The 16,170-nt window shown below is 28.8% G+C and overlaps 2 protein-coding genes across 2 annotated transcripts; one reads left to right on the forward strand and one right to left on the reverse strand.

Annotated features, from left to right (window-relative positions):
• Positions 1 to 3,785: 3,785 nt before the first annotated feature.
• Positions 3,786 to 4,582, reverse strand: LOC101217514 (protein RALF-like 33). Its single transcript, XM_004143042.3, has one exon. It carries the CDS (start codon positions 4,526 to 4,528, stop codon positions 4,172 to 4,174), a length of 357 nt encoding a protein of 118 aa, XP_004143090.1. The 5' UTR covers positions 4,529 to 4,582; the 3' UTR covers positions 3,786 to 4,171.
• A 7,437-nt stretch (positions 4,583 to 12,019) lies between these two features.
• LOC101217283 (40S ribosomal protein S21-2) lies at positions 12,020 to 13,871 on the forward strand. Its single transcript, XM_004143041.3, has 4 exons — positions 12,020 to 12,117; positions 12,226 to 12,312; positions 12,401 to 12,533; positions 13,569 to 13,871. Exons 2-4 carry the CDS (start codon positions 12,263 to 12,265, stop codon positions 13,632 to 13,634), a joined length of 249 nt encoding a protein of 82 aa, XP_004143089.1. The 5' UTR covers positions 12,020 to 12,117; positions 12,226 to 12,262; the 3' UTR covers positions 13,635 to 13,871.
• Positions 13,872 to 16,170: the final 2,299 nt, after the last annotated feature.

Genomic DNA, 16,170 nt, shown 5'->3' on the forward strand with positions numbered 1-16,170 from the left:
AAAGAACTCGGAGTAATTTTGAACATGTGTTGAAGTAAGTCGTCATTCGTTGCAATATTACATTCATATAATATAGTTAGGTATAGATATTTAAAAATAAATATAGGTCTCCAAACAATGGAAATATATAGTGTTTTGGAATGCTTTTTTAGTTTCTTTTTTGATACATCTAATAATGTAGAACTCTTCAAGCCTGGTGCAACACTTTTATTTGATAGGTTGATTTCATTGTATTTTATAAAACAATTGATTAAAAAACTACATAGTATCTAACTAGCAATCCTGATATAAGCACACGAAAACCAGTAGGAACCGAAGAATCCTTACAAGCATGTTTGCAAAGAAGTTGGGAAATAACAAAACCAAACTTACAATTAACGTTAAATATCGAATTACATGTAAGGTGACGATCAATGCCATTTGTCAGGTGTGGATATCAAACAAATAAATCAACATGAGTGTGCATAGTTAATTAGACAACCTTGATATTAAATACCAAATGGAACAACTCATACAAGTGAACCATTGCACAGTTGACATCATCAATAAGTTCAACTCATCCAGACCCAACAACAAGGGAAGGACAAGCGCCAAACTGGTAAATAATGTTTAGATAGACCCTTTATCACATCAAGGGCTTTTCATGTTTTTAATACCTCAATTCGATCTCACCTATTCACACACAACAAGAATGAGAGACCCAACAGAGTCACAGGCAACCCAGTTGATACCACCATACTCAACACAATCGACCAGTGAGACATCAACATTTTATCTTCCAATGATTAAAACGAGAAGGAGACCACAATCCCATGACTCGACTAACTCACCACCTTATACAACATGGGAGCCTTAACAACAAACAAACCAAAACTCCTCAATGTATAACGAATGTTCCAAGCCAATAGAGCATTACCCGAAAACATAGAGCGATTATAACTCATCATATTAAGACAATGCAAGACATCCCACGTAACGAGTCTCTCTACCTAGCCATAAAACTCCTTTAAGATCCAACCCCAACAATGGACCAAACTCCAACAATCTCCGGCAAAACCCAAAAAACAATATAAAAAAATAAAAAATGAAGCTAAACACATTTTGTAAACTTACAAAACCTCGTAAGACATGAGAAGATGATTCCACGCATTTTATGCAAAACAAACAAAAGAGATTTAGTGGAAACCTCTATTTAATTTGATGATATTGCACTCAATAGGGAAGATATATCCTTACCCCATGCGAAACTCTAAGTTTCCGCATCGAATAGAATAGTGCATACTAATCAAGTAAGATGTGTTGTGACGGTTTTGAGACCAAACTCAAATAATTAGCTCAATAACAATTTGTTGGTCCAAACCACAGTATACAAACCCACTCAAGATGATAATTGGACCGAGCTCAATAACCAAACCCAAAAAGCACAAAGCAACAACAAACATATAGGTCAAACAAATTCAGTTCAAGTAAGTTTCATGTAGAGTAGTTGATCTAAATTTAAACTCTATATGCAGAATATGTGATTCACAGTAACATTATAAAGTATCTGTATACAAATCTTCCCTAAACACGAAGAGTTGAGAAACAAGGCAGTGTTAATAGTTGAATATATATATAAATAAATAAAATAGGATCTAAACCTATTTACTGATTATCAAACTCTGCCAAATGTATATGGAAATGAAGCCTTCAAGGAAAACGAAACAAAAGAAACGACACGTCGGGGCCTATAGGGCTCGTAAGTGACGTGGAAAGTAGGTCCCACACGGCGTTATTTTGGTACTGACCAATAGGAAAGCATGCACTGGAGGCCACTTCATCATCGAACGTGTAAAATGTTTGACTCCATGATGGAATTATATTACTTCACCTCTTCCCTTGTAGTTTTTCTCTCCTATACACACGCATATATATATATTGCTCAAACGTTAATATCTTTTATAAAAACGAGGTGCATATTTTATTAAATAAATCTAAATTATTAAACCATTAGCGTGCTAATTGATACGATTTTCCATCTTGAGAGTTTCAAATGTGTTTTATCACTTGTTAGTCATTGCACTAAAAAAAAACTCGTACATAAAGTGAAAAGTGGCAAATTTAGCAACCGCACATAAAACATATTAGTAGACATAGCACAATGTAAATATTTTTTTTGTAGATATATCAAATTTCAGTTTAAATTCATAACCAATTAATAATAGATCACACAGCTCGTAAGAATCATAAATAAGAAAATATATCAATGATAAAAGTCTATCGACAAAATATCTATTGTTAATAAATTTTGTTACATTTACGATTTTTTAAAGATGTTTTCTACACTACATTATTAAATTTTCAAAAGTGATAACAATGTCACAACTTATCCAACGCACTCCAATTTTTTTTCACGATAGGAAATTTTGAATAACATAATTCGTTGAAGTCGATTGAGATAAAAATTATATGTTCACGATAGGAAATTTTGAATAACATAATTCGTTGAAGTCGATTGAAATAAAAATTATATAATATTATAATAACCACATATAACTACCGTAAATATTAAATTAGTTATATAAAACATTATTACAAAAAAATTTCATCCATTACAATTTTTACTATTTTAAATTTACAATATTTTATAGTTTGCTACACAATATTAAATACTATTTTCATGTCAAACTAAAACAATTTACCCATCTCATTATTAAAATTACCCATGTAATTACCACCTCAAAAATTTATATATATATATGAATTAAAGATTTATTCCCTCGAAAATCGAATATTTAAAATTGGAACTCCACGTTCTCCAATGCCGAAGCATAAAAATGGGAATGTAACGGCACACCATAATTAAAACGGCTAAATTTTAATTTTAATTTTAACTTTACATATAAAAACTAAAAAGGCCATAGGGATGGATGGGTGGGTGAGTGGGTCCCGCAACTTTGGAGAAAGACGAGAGGGAGAGGAGGGGTTCACGGATGCTAAAACGACAGACAGGGATGTTAATAAACCCGTCCAACAGAAAAGCTAAGATATCTCATTATTAAAGACGAGCGTCGACGTTGATTGCAATTTGCAAACTGGACTTTCCAGTGACCGCCATGTGACGCTAAACCAAACTCATTACCTTGCCTCTTAATCACTATTACTTGGACTTTTCGTCACTACTAATTCTAATCCAATCTCTTCCACATGCTTCGCCTTTTTCCCTTCATCTTCACTCTATACTAATAAATCCAAAATGAAGTAAAAGGAATTTTTAATATTGCTCGATTATATCTAATTTCCTTCATTATAGAAAAGTATGTGTAAGCTTTTGTTTCATTATATAAACTTGCAAGAATATTACCTTTAATACTCGTCAAGATGATGATGAATACATTAGATTCTTATACCTTTTGCATTCATTCAGAACCTCAACGGATATTATTCAATGTTCTAAAGATTGTCACAATGGTAATTTTATGCATTTTTTCAAGATATATGTAATATTCTAATATATACTAGGTATTTAGAATTTCAAAAAGTTCTACATCAAAAGAAAAATACCTGTGTGCATTTACTATTTTGTTGCATTGTCTAATCAAAATTTGTCGATTAATGTTTTATTCTTCTATATGAACGGTGAAAAGAAATCAAGTTGTAGTAAAGAGGAAAAAGTATTCCGTAAAATTAAAATCAATCATTATTGTTTTTGGGAAGTTTCAACATTCTGTTCAGATATTAAAAAAAAATGCATCGATTCAGATAGCCCAAACGTGACAGCCAAAATTTCAACCAACGAAAGTAAATAAAAATATATAATATAATATATATAAATGAATAAATGAAGAACTCAAAATAATAATGGCCTAAGGCCTTGCAAATTCAGCAAGATCCACCAGCAATTTACACAAATAATATGTTCCTTCCTACCACTGTATTACCAATTCCAAACAAGAACAAATGATTTGGGAAATAAACGAGAGGAATCAGCCACGAAAAAGGAAAAAAAAATCATGTAGAAGACTCAGAGAAAACAGAGATGTAAATTAAATTACATTTTTCAACCATCAGTGTATATATATGAATTTTATTACTCGATCGACATGTATATCCAGTATAAACACACGAAGAACTAACCGAAAGAGTACGACGACGAATCTAACTTCCAAAAAATGAATCAAGTGAAACGAAATCAACTTCTGCAGCGAGTAATAGCGCTGCAACCACGGGTGTAAGGATTCGCCTGAGCACCTGGTCTGCAGTTGTAATAAGAAGCACCACGACGAGAGCAAGGAACATTGTTCCTCCTAAGAGCACCGTAGCTTATGTAACGAGTAGTCGCCAGAATTCGGCGATTGATCTCAGAGTCCATCTGGAACTCCATTCCGAAACCGAAATCATCGTTGTCGTCGAAGAAATCGGACGTGGTGGGAACGAAGAGAAGCTCGTGGTCGCCAGAGAAATCGACGGCGGCCGCCATGGAGAAGACAAAATGAGGAGCGAGAATGAGGAAGACGGCAAGGAGAGAAGAAACGCGTGAGATTCCCATTTTTGGAGGATGAATACAAAAGTCCCGTTGGTTTCGAGAGGAACGGAGATGAAAGTGGTGCGTGAATATAAAGTGAAGGGTTATAGAGAAATGCCACTGTTTTGCATATTAATTACGAGAATGCCACTTGACATTCACGCGCTTGAATTATAGTTTTTCTTTTTCCCTTTTATGATTATATTATGAATGTGAAGAAATTTATTGGCACCCACTAATTGCAAAGACTTTGGCCTTATTTTCGGCTTTTTAATTTGTTGCCGGCAATTGCCGAAAATAAATCAATTAAATATATTGTTTTATAAAATTTATATTAATTAAACTACCAAATTAATCATTACGTTAATTTAAACTCTAGTTTTTATAATTAAATCAACTTCAAATAATTATAATTTAAGAAAATATGAAGTGGCCAAAATTTATAATCATAATGTGTAAATGGTGTTTTTTTTAATCATTGTTGAAAAACAAAAAAGTAGTTAAAAGTATTATTCATTTCAGCATATTTTATTTCTTCCATTTTTATGAGATTCAAAATTAATCTTGCGTTTAATTTAGGATTAACTCTTAATTTTTTTTATAAGAAAATGGTCTCTCTGTCTTTACTTTATAGAGACTGAAATGTATTCTACATGAAAAATATTGCTTTTATTTTGCTAAAAAGAAAAATTAACTTCAAACTAAGAAGAGAAAAAAACGTAAAAATTAAACTATTAAAACTAAAGTTAGAGATTAAATTGTTAAAAAAATTATGTAATGAATTTTAGTTTTTAGTGATTTTGTTGGTTGGTCAAATTTTTGTAATTTTGAAAATCTCATTTTATTTTTATAATTTAGTTAATTAATATTTGTGGTCTTCTTAGGTGTGCAATACAAATACAAGGTTGGATTTTTTAGTCAAATTAAAAAGAAATGAAAAAAATATTTTCATTTGTTTTTTTTTCTTTAATATTATTGAAAGATATACTAACAAAACAATAATTTTAGAGGTAAAATAACAATATGTTTTGAATACATTATCAAATGTTTAATTAAAAAAATATGTTAATTTGAGACAAAATATAGTTTTCGACTAAGTAGTTTATGAAGCGTATTTAAAACAATTTTTATAAAAATAGTTTTAAAAACATCTGTTTTTTATAAACAATTGAAACTGATATGGAATGATACTTGATTTTCAAAAAAAGAAAGTACAAAATTGAACTCCAACCTTAAGAGATTTTTTGGTAAACAACTTTCTGTCTGTTAGAAGATTTACCGATGTGATTGAAAAATCAGCAAATGCAATGCGTGTGTTTTTGTATAGTTGAAATTCAAATCTATAGATTGGTGCTATTCATGAGTTTATCTAATACTATATGGTTTTTTTCATGATATACAAAAGGAAGTTTGGATACGTCTTTACATTACATTATATATATATAGAATTTGGAGGACAGCTCATTGATTGGGAATTTTTGAAAATTGTGTTATATATTTTGTTTGTTTATTATAAAATTGACTTAAAATAAAAGTTGACAATGCACGTCTACAAACCAACACAGCCCATTTTTCATAAAATAAAACTAGCCAATATTTATATTTACATTAAGTCGTTTGTTCAATTTCGGCTAAAGGATATGAAGCGTTGCTCACTTCTCTAAACTTTCTAGGCAAATACTAAATTATAAATCACATTCTATGACTTCAGCTTCATTTTTTATATATATATACTTCAAACGTAAATGTGATAGGGTGTATCAATTTATCAACTTTCAATTTTTAATCTTATCAAATTGAACCATAAACATTGAGGACACTCGGTTGAATTGCCTGGGCATTAATGAGAATTTTTATTTGGTGTACAATTTGCGAACGAGACGCCTCGCTACACCTTGCCTAGTTCTCGTATTGTTGTTTTTTTTACTCATATTATTATTCCATATCTCAACTATATTTAAAGTGAAAACTTGTTAAAATGACAAAAAAAAACAATTAAAATATTTTGTACAAGTTTAGTTTTAATCATGTTAATAGTTATTTACGTCGAATGCAATATCCATAAAGTCAAAAGTTTGAGATTAAAATCGACATAATTGACCGGTACAATTTTAAAATTGAATTATTTTTATATATAAATTATTATCGAATGCATATCTAACTAAAAGGTAGGCGTTAAATAAAATTTGAAGAGCCATTCATATTGATCTACCAAGTTGAGTACAGTGCCAAATCTTTCTGTCATGTTGGCTGTTCTTTCAATACACACCAAGGTTGGTGAGGATGAAGGCTTCGTTTAATCAACCACTTCACTTCATCCTCTCACCTTATAAAGAAATAGCTAGCTCTTGAATATGGATTTTAATATTTTGTTGGAGAATAATAATGTTTTTATGTTGTTGACCAATTGCAGAGGACTAAAATGGAATTAATGTTGCATACTACAGATAAAATTACAATGTCATATGGTAGAAAGGGATTAGAAAGGTTTAGATTAATGTGAAAATGAGTCGATAGAATTCCAAAAGACAGATAAGTAAGAAGAAGGAAAAGAAGAGGATGATCTGTAGAGAAAGTAATGCCAGTTAAGAGGACAGCAAACCATTGACAACGAGAGGGCAAATCAGGTGCCATCTCATTTTATGGCAATCCTACTTACACGTGTTCATTACCAATTTGCTCTTTTTATATTTATATAATTTTGTATTTGGTAAATTTGTAAAAACATTATAAACTTTTTTAAATCTATAGATATACACGTTCATAAATACTCATATATTAAGGGAATGGTTTTGAAAATTTTGGTATGTTTACATCGTTTTTTTTTTCAAATAATTTTTATTGTGATATTTATGTGTGAATTAAGAAATTTTGTTTTAAAATGACAAAAATCAGTTAAAGTATTATAAAATATCACTTTTTCTTATGGAATAGAACAGTGATAGAATTATAAGTTATAGACAACAATAATTTATTAGTGAAACAAACACATTTGTACAAATAATTAATTTGGTCAATGATTTTTCTAAAATACGGTTAAAAAGTATTTGAACTAGTTTTTTTCAAAAATCTACTTTTCAAAACTCAAAATGGATGTATTTTTTAAAATATTGGGAAGAAATAAAAAGGAAGATTTACTAATTGTAAAGTTTTAAAATCGCAATAATTAATGAGAAACGTTTTGGACACGTGGGTATACACATGCGTGGATGTTTAAGAAGGCAGCTGTTGACATCAATAGCCAAACGTGTGAAGGGTAATTAATAAGGCCTTCGTATTACTACTAACATACGCGTCTGTATAACATATATTACGTATACGTATATTTAAATAAATAGCCAAAATACCTTTTACGTCTCTTTGCTTTATTTTCTACTTCATCACAATTTTACTTGCATTTCAGTTTTATTTTAATCTACACAATAATTTTTATTATTTTATATTTTTAAGATTAGTTTTTGCATTTCAGTTTTATTTTAATCTACACAATAAATTTTATTATTTTATACTTTTAAGATTAGTTTTTGCATTTCAGTTTTATTTTCATCTACACAATAAATTTTATTATTTTATAATTTTATATTTTTAAGATTAGTTTTTATCCATAGGGACTTCTAATAATTGACATGTAAGTTTTAATTCAATCATTATACCATAATGTAAATCTTTTCGACTTTCGCAATTAAATTTGGATGGAGAAAAACATACATCCATCTATGAATAATCTTTGGAAGGTGAATGAATTTCTTATAGTTCTATTTATAGATATTATTCAATGGTGTTTAATTAAAATATTATCTTTTTATCTAATGTGTCTAATAAAATAATATCGTTAAAGCGATAAAATAGTATATAATCCAAGTATGTCACATTAATAATAATATTGTATTTAAAATAAATCTAACGTCGTAATCATAGTACATCAAATAACGTCACCTTCCATCATTTAGGAAACCTATGAATTGACCATGATTAGTAGACTAAATTGAAATGCAAAAAGGGAGCAAAAAAAAAAAAAAAAACACACACACACAAACTTGTTTCCTTGAAATTTTCTCCTTCAAAATTTATTCACATCGATGATATATGAATTTCGAATGTGTCATTTTCTTTTACGTGTTTAAAGCTCAACATATTAACTTCCACTCAATTACTAATGACAACCTAATTAAAACATTTAATCAATCTATCGTCAATGTTTATAGCTTTTGTTATAATATATATGTTGATTCATTGGTGCAAAATCTTGGCAAAGCAAGATGTATCTTATCTCCACGGTAAATTTATATCTTAAGCGGAAAGAGAATTTGCATGCATGCAATGAGAAAACATATACCATTGTGATGTAAAATATATCCACTATGATACTTGAGTCATAAGGTAATAATAAAAATACAATATTTGATATGTTCCGGTTGGAGAACTTAACTTATTCACATTGTTTTATGTTGTATTTATAGGTATTGACTATAGGGTTTCAACTTGGTTGGTTGTATGTGAACTTCTTTTTGGGTTGAAGCCGACTGAATCAATATCCTTACCATATATTTTAGGGTCGAGTCCTCTTATAACCTAGCCCACATCAGACTCTTAGCCTTTTGGGCCTCCATTAGAGGCTCACCCTTGGTTGGGATCAAGGTTGTCTTCGGTGCTTATTTTTCTTTGACCATCTTATCATTGATGAGAGGATCCACCCATAACCATACACATACATTGAACGAAAATGATAATTTAAAAAATCAAAGAATAAACAAAGTAAGAGAGTATTGGGAAACAAAATAAGTCAAATGCTAAGTCATAGATTGAAGCAAACAATAGAGAGTGACGTGAATACGTGATGGAGTACTAAATAGTTTATTTTCATCCAATGTACTGATAATAAAAATATTTTATAATTAATTAATTAATCTTTGGGTAAGGTTTAGAGTATCAATATAACTTCTACAATCGTAGTCATTACTATTCCTATTGACATACTAACAATAAGAATATACTTTTGATTATTGGTAAGAAGTTTAAAAGTATCAATAATTTTTCTTTGAAAAAGTACAACTTTAACAAATATTTTATTAAACATAGATTCTACTATATTAGTAACGATGTTTAATCTATGTAGTGTATTTTATTTAACACAAACTCTACTATATTAGCAATGACTTTTATAGAAAAAGATAAGGAAAAATACCGTTTTAGTCATCGAGTTTTCATTATTATGTGCGTTAGGTGTGTTTGGTCGATGAATTTTAAAAAAGGATTTTTTTAGTCTCAATGTTTTTAGTGATAGGTTTAATAGGTTCTTCAACACTTCAAATACAAAAGGAAATACGAATAATAAGGGATATAACAATGTTTTTATGGGTCATTTTGAGAAATAACAAAACCATTTTTTTTTTATTTCTAGCAAATGACATTTTTTTGCATGGCATGGTATTTTATAAAATACCAAAATACTCACATTCCCTAACTGTAATTATTTCGTCTCTGCATTGTAATTAATTTGTGTTATGGGTTATATATTCATAACTTCTTCCTAATATCTTCTTCTTCCTAATATCTTGGGTCTCAAATTTATTCCGTCATATTGATTTAAAATGACCAAATTAAATTTGGATTTCAAAATAACGTCAAATACTTTTCAAATTAACAAAATTATTAATTATTTTTCAAAATTACAAAATTTCAACCATAAATTTTATTGAATTTCAAAATAACAAAATTATTAATTTTGAACTATTGGATAATAATAAATTTTGTATCAACCTAACATTAGTTAAATTTTAAAATAATAATTTTGTTATTTTTCAAAATTGGAGAATCTAACCAAATTATTGATTTTAGATTAATTGTTTGAATATCAGTTAATTGTTTGAATATCAAGATAACCAAAATATTGATTATTTTGAAATCGAGAGAATCTCAACTATTAATTATATCTTAAAAGAACCTCAATAGCTACAACCGTAACTATCGTGAAATAATATTTGTGTCTGTTTTGAAGTAATTTATTAGAGGATTTTTAACTGTTCAACAATCTATTCCCTTTCTTTTTGTACTTTCTCTTTGTATTATCTTTTGTATATTTTACCTTTTTCTTTATCTTTCGTATTATCTTTGGATATTCTACCTCGTTACTATGATCTTGCGTTTTAAATAATTGCATGTAAGTTATATTATACTGAAAAAATATAAGCATTTTGATCAAAAGTTGTTAAAGTATAATTATATTACTTTTGATCTTTCTCTCTTATTCATTCCTTTTGATTTCAATCTTTATTCATTTGGTTGTTCGTTTGTAGAAGAATAAAATAAATAGATTTAAAAGAAAACTATTTTATATTTGGGTTTTTCCAACCAAATATGTTAAATTAAAGTATTATTTTTAAATTAAATATCCCATAAATCTAGTTAATCTAATTGGTATTAAAATACAAATTATTAATATAAGAACAAAATATTTTTCCAACCAAATGGAATATTCCATAAATCATTTAATTTATATTAAAATTCAAATTATTAAAAAAAAAATAAACAAAATCTTTTTACATTATGTTAAATTAAATTATTATTTTTTAAACACAAATATATTATAAATATATTATACTTTAAACTAAATCAAATTTATTAAAATAAAACCCTATAATTATTAAACCCTCCTGACCACAATTAATTTTCTTTAGTTTTTTTTTTCTTTTTAAATTTTAGACTTAATATATACATAATTTCATGGGCTTCCTTTTGGCACATAATTTCATGTCATGTTGGTAGTAGCTTGTAACCACATTGCTTTTCAATTTTCTTAATTATGTAATTTCATGTTAATTTAGGTTTCTTCGAGTTCCAATATAAAATTGTATCGGTCCATATCAATCTCATTTCTAACTCTAGAGGTCTATCCTACCTCCTCCCCGTCATAATTATATGAATTATAAATGAGATCCTATAACTCGTAATTAAACTGTTCATTCAACCTCTTATTTAATTCAATTTCAACTTGCACATTTAATTATAAAATAGGCAAAGTTGGTCTATCTTTCACATTTTAGAATGAAACATCTCTAGAGGAAGTTCATGACTTAATCAAATAACCTAAATCGAAAAAAATTAATAAACATAAACATTATTATTTGTGAAAACTAAAATTAAAGCTTAAGAAACAAATATTAGCGAGGCGGAGGCCGATGAAGAAAAAAATCACTACTATGAAGACACATATTAAGTAGCCATGGTTGGTGGGTTTCTCAAAACTATCTCAAGCGTGAGAAAGAGACCGAGTAAATGTGGGTTTTTAGAGTTTTATTTTATTTAATTACTAAAAACAAAAACCCACTTCGACAAGTTTTAATCTATTATTCAATATACACTGACTAACAAAAGGTAAAATTTTAAAATTCATGGACGAAAAAGGGTATTTTTCACTAAAGATAATTATAATGCCAGCGTGGAAAATTAGAAAAAATAAATCCCTCCCACCCTGGGAATGTATAAAAATCAACATTGGGCCGCATAACGGCCCAAAAGAGATATATCATTTCGGCCCAAAAGTTATATATATATATAGCATTTTAGGTTTTTGATCAAACCCTAGTTCTCTTCCTTACCTTTGCTGCCGACTGGTATTAACTATTGGACTTTTTCCCGATTCCTCTAGCTGTTTGTTCATTCGTATGTGTGTTAGAAGTTAAATTTCTTGGCGTTAATTCATCGTTTACTTGCCGAAGCAGGTTTTTATTAGATTTTTGATCAAACATCAAAGCCAAAATGCAGAACGAAGAAGGAAAGATTACCGAGCTTTACATTCCTAGGAAGTGGTGCGTAATCAACCTATTCTTCTTGATTTTTTTTTTTACTATTTCTTAGAACTCTTTTACGAATTTTGTTTGTGATATGTTATTTCAGCTCTGCCACAAATCGACTCATTACTTCCAAGGATCACGCCTCGGTTCAGATTAACATTGGGCACTTGGACGAGAATGGCATCTACACAGGCCAATTCTCCACTTTTGCTCTCTGCGGTTTCATCCGTGCTCAGGTTCGATTTCTCTATGTATAATATTGGCTGCACTTTTTCTTGTTTATTATGTGATTTTTTTAACCACTGGCTGCTTCACTCGCTTCTAAGCATTGTATTATTGGAATTGCTTTCTGTATGTCCATAACTTGATTTATTGTATGAATCGGTAAGGATAATTTTGTGTATGTGTTTATTTCGAATTTAGTTGCTAACCTAAATATTGTTCATGATTTGATGTGCTTCATTTTTATTTTTAAGATTTACATTCTTAGGAAGTTTTCTGTTGACCACTCTTATCATCCATTCAACTATTTTATCTGAGGACTCACAAATCAGCTAATATCCCAAGCCTTGCCGAAATCTTCACATTCGTCAAACCTTGGTCTATAATATTTAATCTTTAATTTAGCTCTCCAGAGAAATCATTATAGCATAGAAAGGAAACGGAAGAGAAATTATGTATTAGTATCATTGATTACAGTTTTTAAATGATATGAAATCATTTAACGGATAGGAAAAGGATCAGATTTGATTCTTATATTTGATTACGATCTCACTCGAACACAGGATGTCATAGAGGTTCTACAAATACGTCCTTTATTTTTGAAGATTCGAGTACGTTGATTTAACATACACAATTCGTGTATGATGTTGATTGTATTACCTTGTGTACTATCTTTCATATGAACATGTGAAGATAATTTTCAACATATAAATTTTTGCAAGGATGGATTTTGATATTTTGAAGTATATCAATTTAGTCTTTTGACATCATTGTTTCCTCCACACAAAATCTCATTGAAGTTAGCGGGTAAAGTTTTACATTAATTACTGTCACAATTCTCAAAAACTTGTTTGTCATACTTCGTACATATTCAGGTATGATTGTTTGAAATCCAAATGTTCTCATTGTAGAGGATAAATAAAACTTAAAGGTTTGGAAACTAAATGAATACTTGTTTGTTTTATAACACGAAGATCGTGTATGTCACGAGTATTAATTTTTAGTATATACAACGAAGTTAATCTCTTGGCTCGATATTTATTCGACAGGGAGATGCAGACAGTGCATTGGATAGGTTGTGGCAGAAGAAGAAAGCCGAAGTTCGCCAACAGTAGAAAATCCAAACCTTCTTCTACTTGAAATATTATGTTTCTAATTAAGTTAGTGTTTCATTGAGAATTTATGAATATTGAGAGAGCCTAGCCTGCCTTTTGCTGCTAAAATTTGTAGTTTTTGTTGGAATCTTCATGTGGTGAAGCTGGTTTTTGATAATTTCTTCGTGGATTCATATTTGTGCTCTTCGGTTAATCCATATTTTTCTAGCACTTGGGGATTTTTTTCCTCTTTTAAAATTAAAAGTTTTACTTTCTAACAAGACAGTCAGTAGTAGTGAAAGCAGGAAACGATCTTGTTTCTTGCAATCAAATTTTGATTATTTGAGTTTACTAGTAGTAATATTGTCCAGATTTTAGAATGGTACTTTTTATCATTCAGTCTTTGGTTTTTCTTGATTGTGCACTTGTTTACTGCAGTTTTTATGACGAACAACTAATATAAATTACTATTCTGATCTCTTCTATTATCTTCTCTAATAAATTAAAGGGGTGTTGTTTGGGAGTTGAAATGTACCAAAGCATCCCATGTAAATATGGGCTTGGAATTCTCATCTCTCGAACGTAACTTCCAACAGTAGAAAAAGCCAAGTGAAGCTGCTTCTTTCAGAATCCATATGTTAAAATCCATGTGGAAGAGATCAAAAGGGAAAGAAATTGGAGTGTAGGAAACATGGAATTTCGGAAAAATCATCATTCTTTCTCTCTTTCTAACAGTCTCAATGATGGTTGCGCGTTGTGTAAGAGGCAACGGAGGCAACGAAAATAGAGAAAAAAACGTAAAATTAGACCACAAAATCAATGGATGTGAACTTCCTGATGCATTAAATATGTGTCTTACCCTAAAAGTGTTGGTAAAGGCAGATTCGGTTGAAAGTTCAAAAAACTTCTATTTCACATCATCGCTTTTTTTCATTTTTCCTTTAATTACAATTGAATTGAATTTTGAATATTCGAACTAAGCTAACTTCCAACAATTTTCTTTTTAGCATAAATCAATAACTATCATTAATATTAATAAATTAATCAAATGTTTCCAAGTCTTAAAGTGTTATTGTACCTTTATATAAACTTCTAACATATCTTTTTTTGACACTCTAAAAGTTGTAATTAATACGTACTAAGTAAAAGTTGTGACCAACGTTAATGAAATCTCTCTGTTTATTATTTATTATTTTAGCATTCATTTTATTTTTAAATAATGTGTTTTCAACATAATTACCCTAGTCAAATTGAAAATGAAAAGAAAAGAAAAATGAGTTGGCTTAGTATAGAAGAGACAAAAACGGACTTAGATTCAACTTTGGAAATTGATCCAAAAGAACTTACTGACACTGAAATATATATATATAATGTCGGGAAAAATTTAGAAATAATTAGGTAACAAAGGATATTAGTAAGGAAAATTAATTCCAAATATACACTTACCTTATATCATAATTTTTTTAAAAATTTATAGGTTGTGAAAGTAAAAACAAAAGTGAGAAGCTTTTAAGAGTAAAGAGGGAATGATAGTGGCACGCAAAATAAGGCACCTAATCATTTTTAATCATAATGTTTTGTTAGCAAAGAAAAAGATGCTAAAAAAAAAAAGGGTTCTATTTAATAAAGTTTGAATTACAAATTTCAATTTGCCATACATTTCCCAAAAAACAAAGTTAATTAATTGTCATATATATAAATATATAAAAGCATAATTGACATATTTACTTCGATTTCAGATGTGGATTCCTCCCTTCCACGTATTTAATACACTATATTTATAAAAAAATGATATTTATTAACACATACACGTGAAAAATTAAATTGAAGTGATTGGACCTTTGAACTCGAATATGCATAATTTGTTATTTAACAAATGTATTTTTACATGAAATTCTAAAGTTACCTCCATGTACACAACTTCTAAAATTTTATCAAAACAAGTTAATAATTCATTGGACATAGAGTTTCTTTTGAAACACGAGTCTATTAAACACATAATTGAACCATTAAATTTATTAAAAAAACAATAATTCAATTTGGGTAACCAAACCATGCCTTTAAAGTTATTTTCTATCATAAAATATAAAAGAAAATAAAAATAGAAATTAAAATGTGATTACATGAATACCTTATAATAATAAAGAAAAAGAAAAATATTTATATATCATATAACCTCATCATCATAACAATCATATAAAATTTTAAGTGTTTCTTTTAAGATACGATATCTACTTGTCTAATTGATAAAATTATCTACGTTATAAAAATAAGAAAAAAAAAAGTCACCTAACAAATTTAATCAATGAACTTTTAGGACTTTTAGTTTGGTTTGGTTGGTGGATTATTAAAACTATATATTTATTCCTTCGACATTATTATTTTGTTATACTTTAAATTTAGAAATGTATTAGATTAGTAAAATTTAAAGAGCATAATTAAACACTTAAGAAACAATGTGTTAAAAGAAGTAACAAACATAAATATCCTAAATTTAGAACCTCTTCAATTAATTAATTAATATTTAAGACGACCCTATTACGTAAACTTATGACCA

The sequence above is a fragment of the Cucumis sativus genome, chromosome 6 (genome assembly GCF_000004075.3).
Source record: "Cucumis sativus cultivar 9930 chromosome 6, Cucumber_9930_V3, whole genome shotgun sequence".
Classification (NCBI taxonomy): Eukaryota; Viridiplantae; Streptophyta; class Magnoliopsida; order Cucurbitales; family Cucurbitaceae; genus Cucumis; species Cucumis sativus.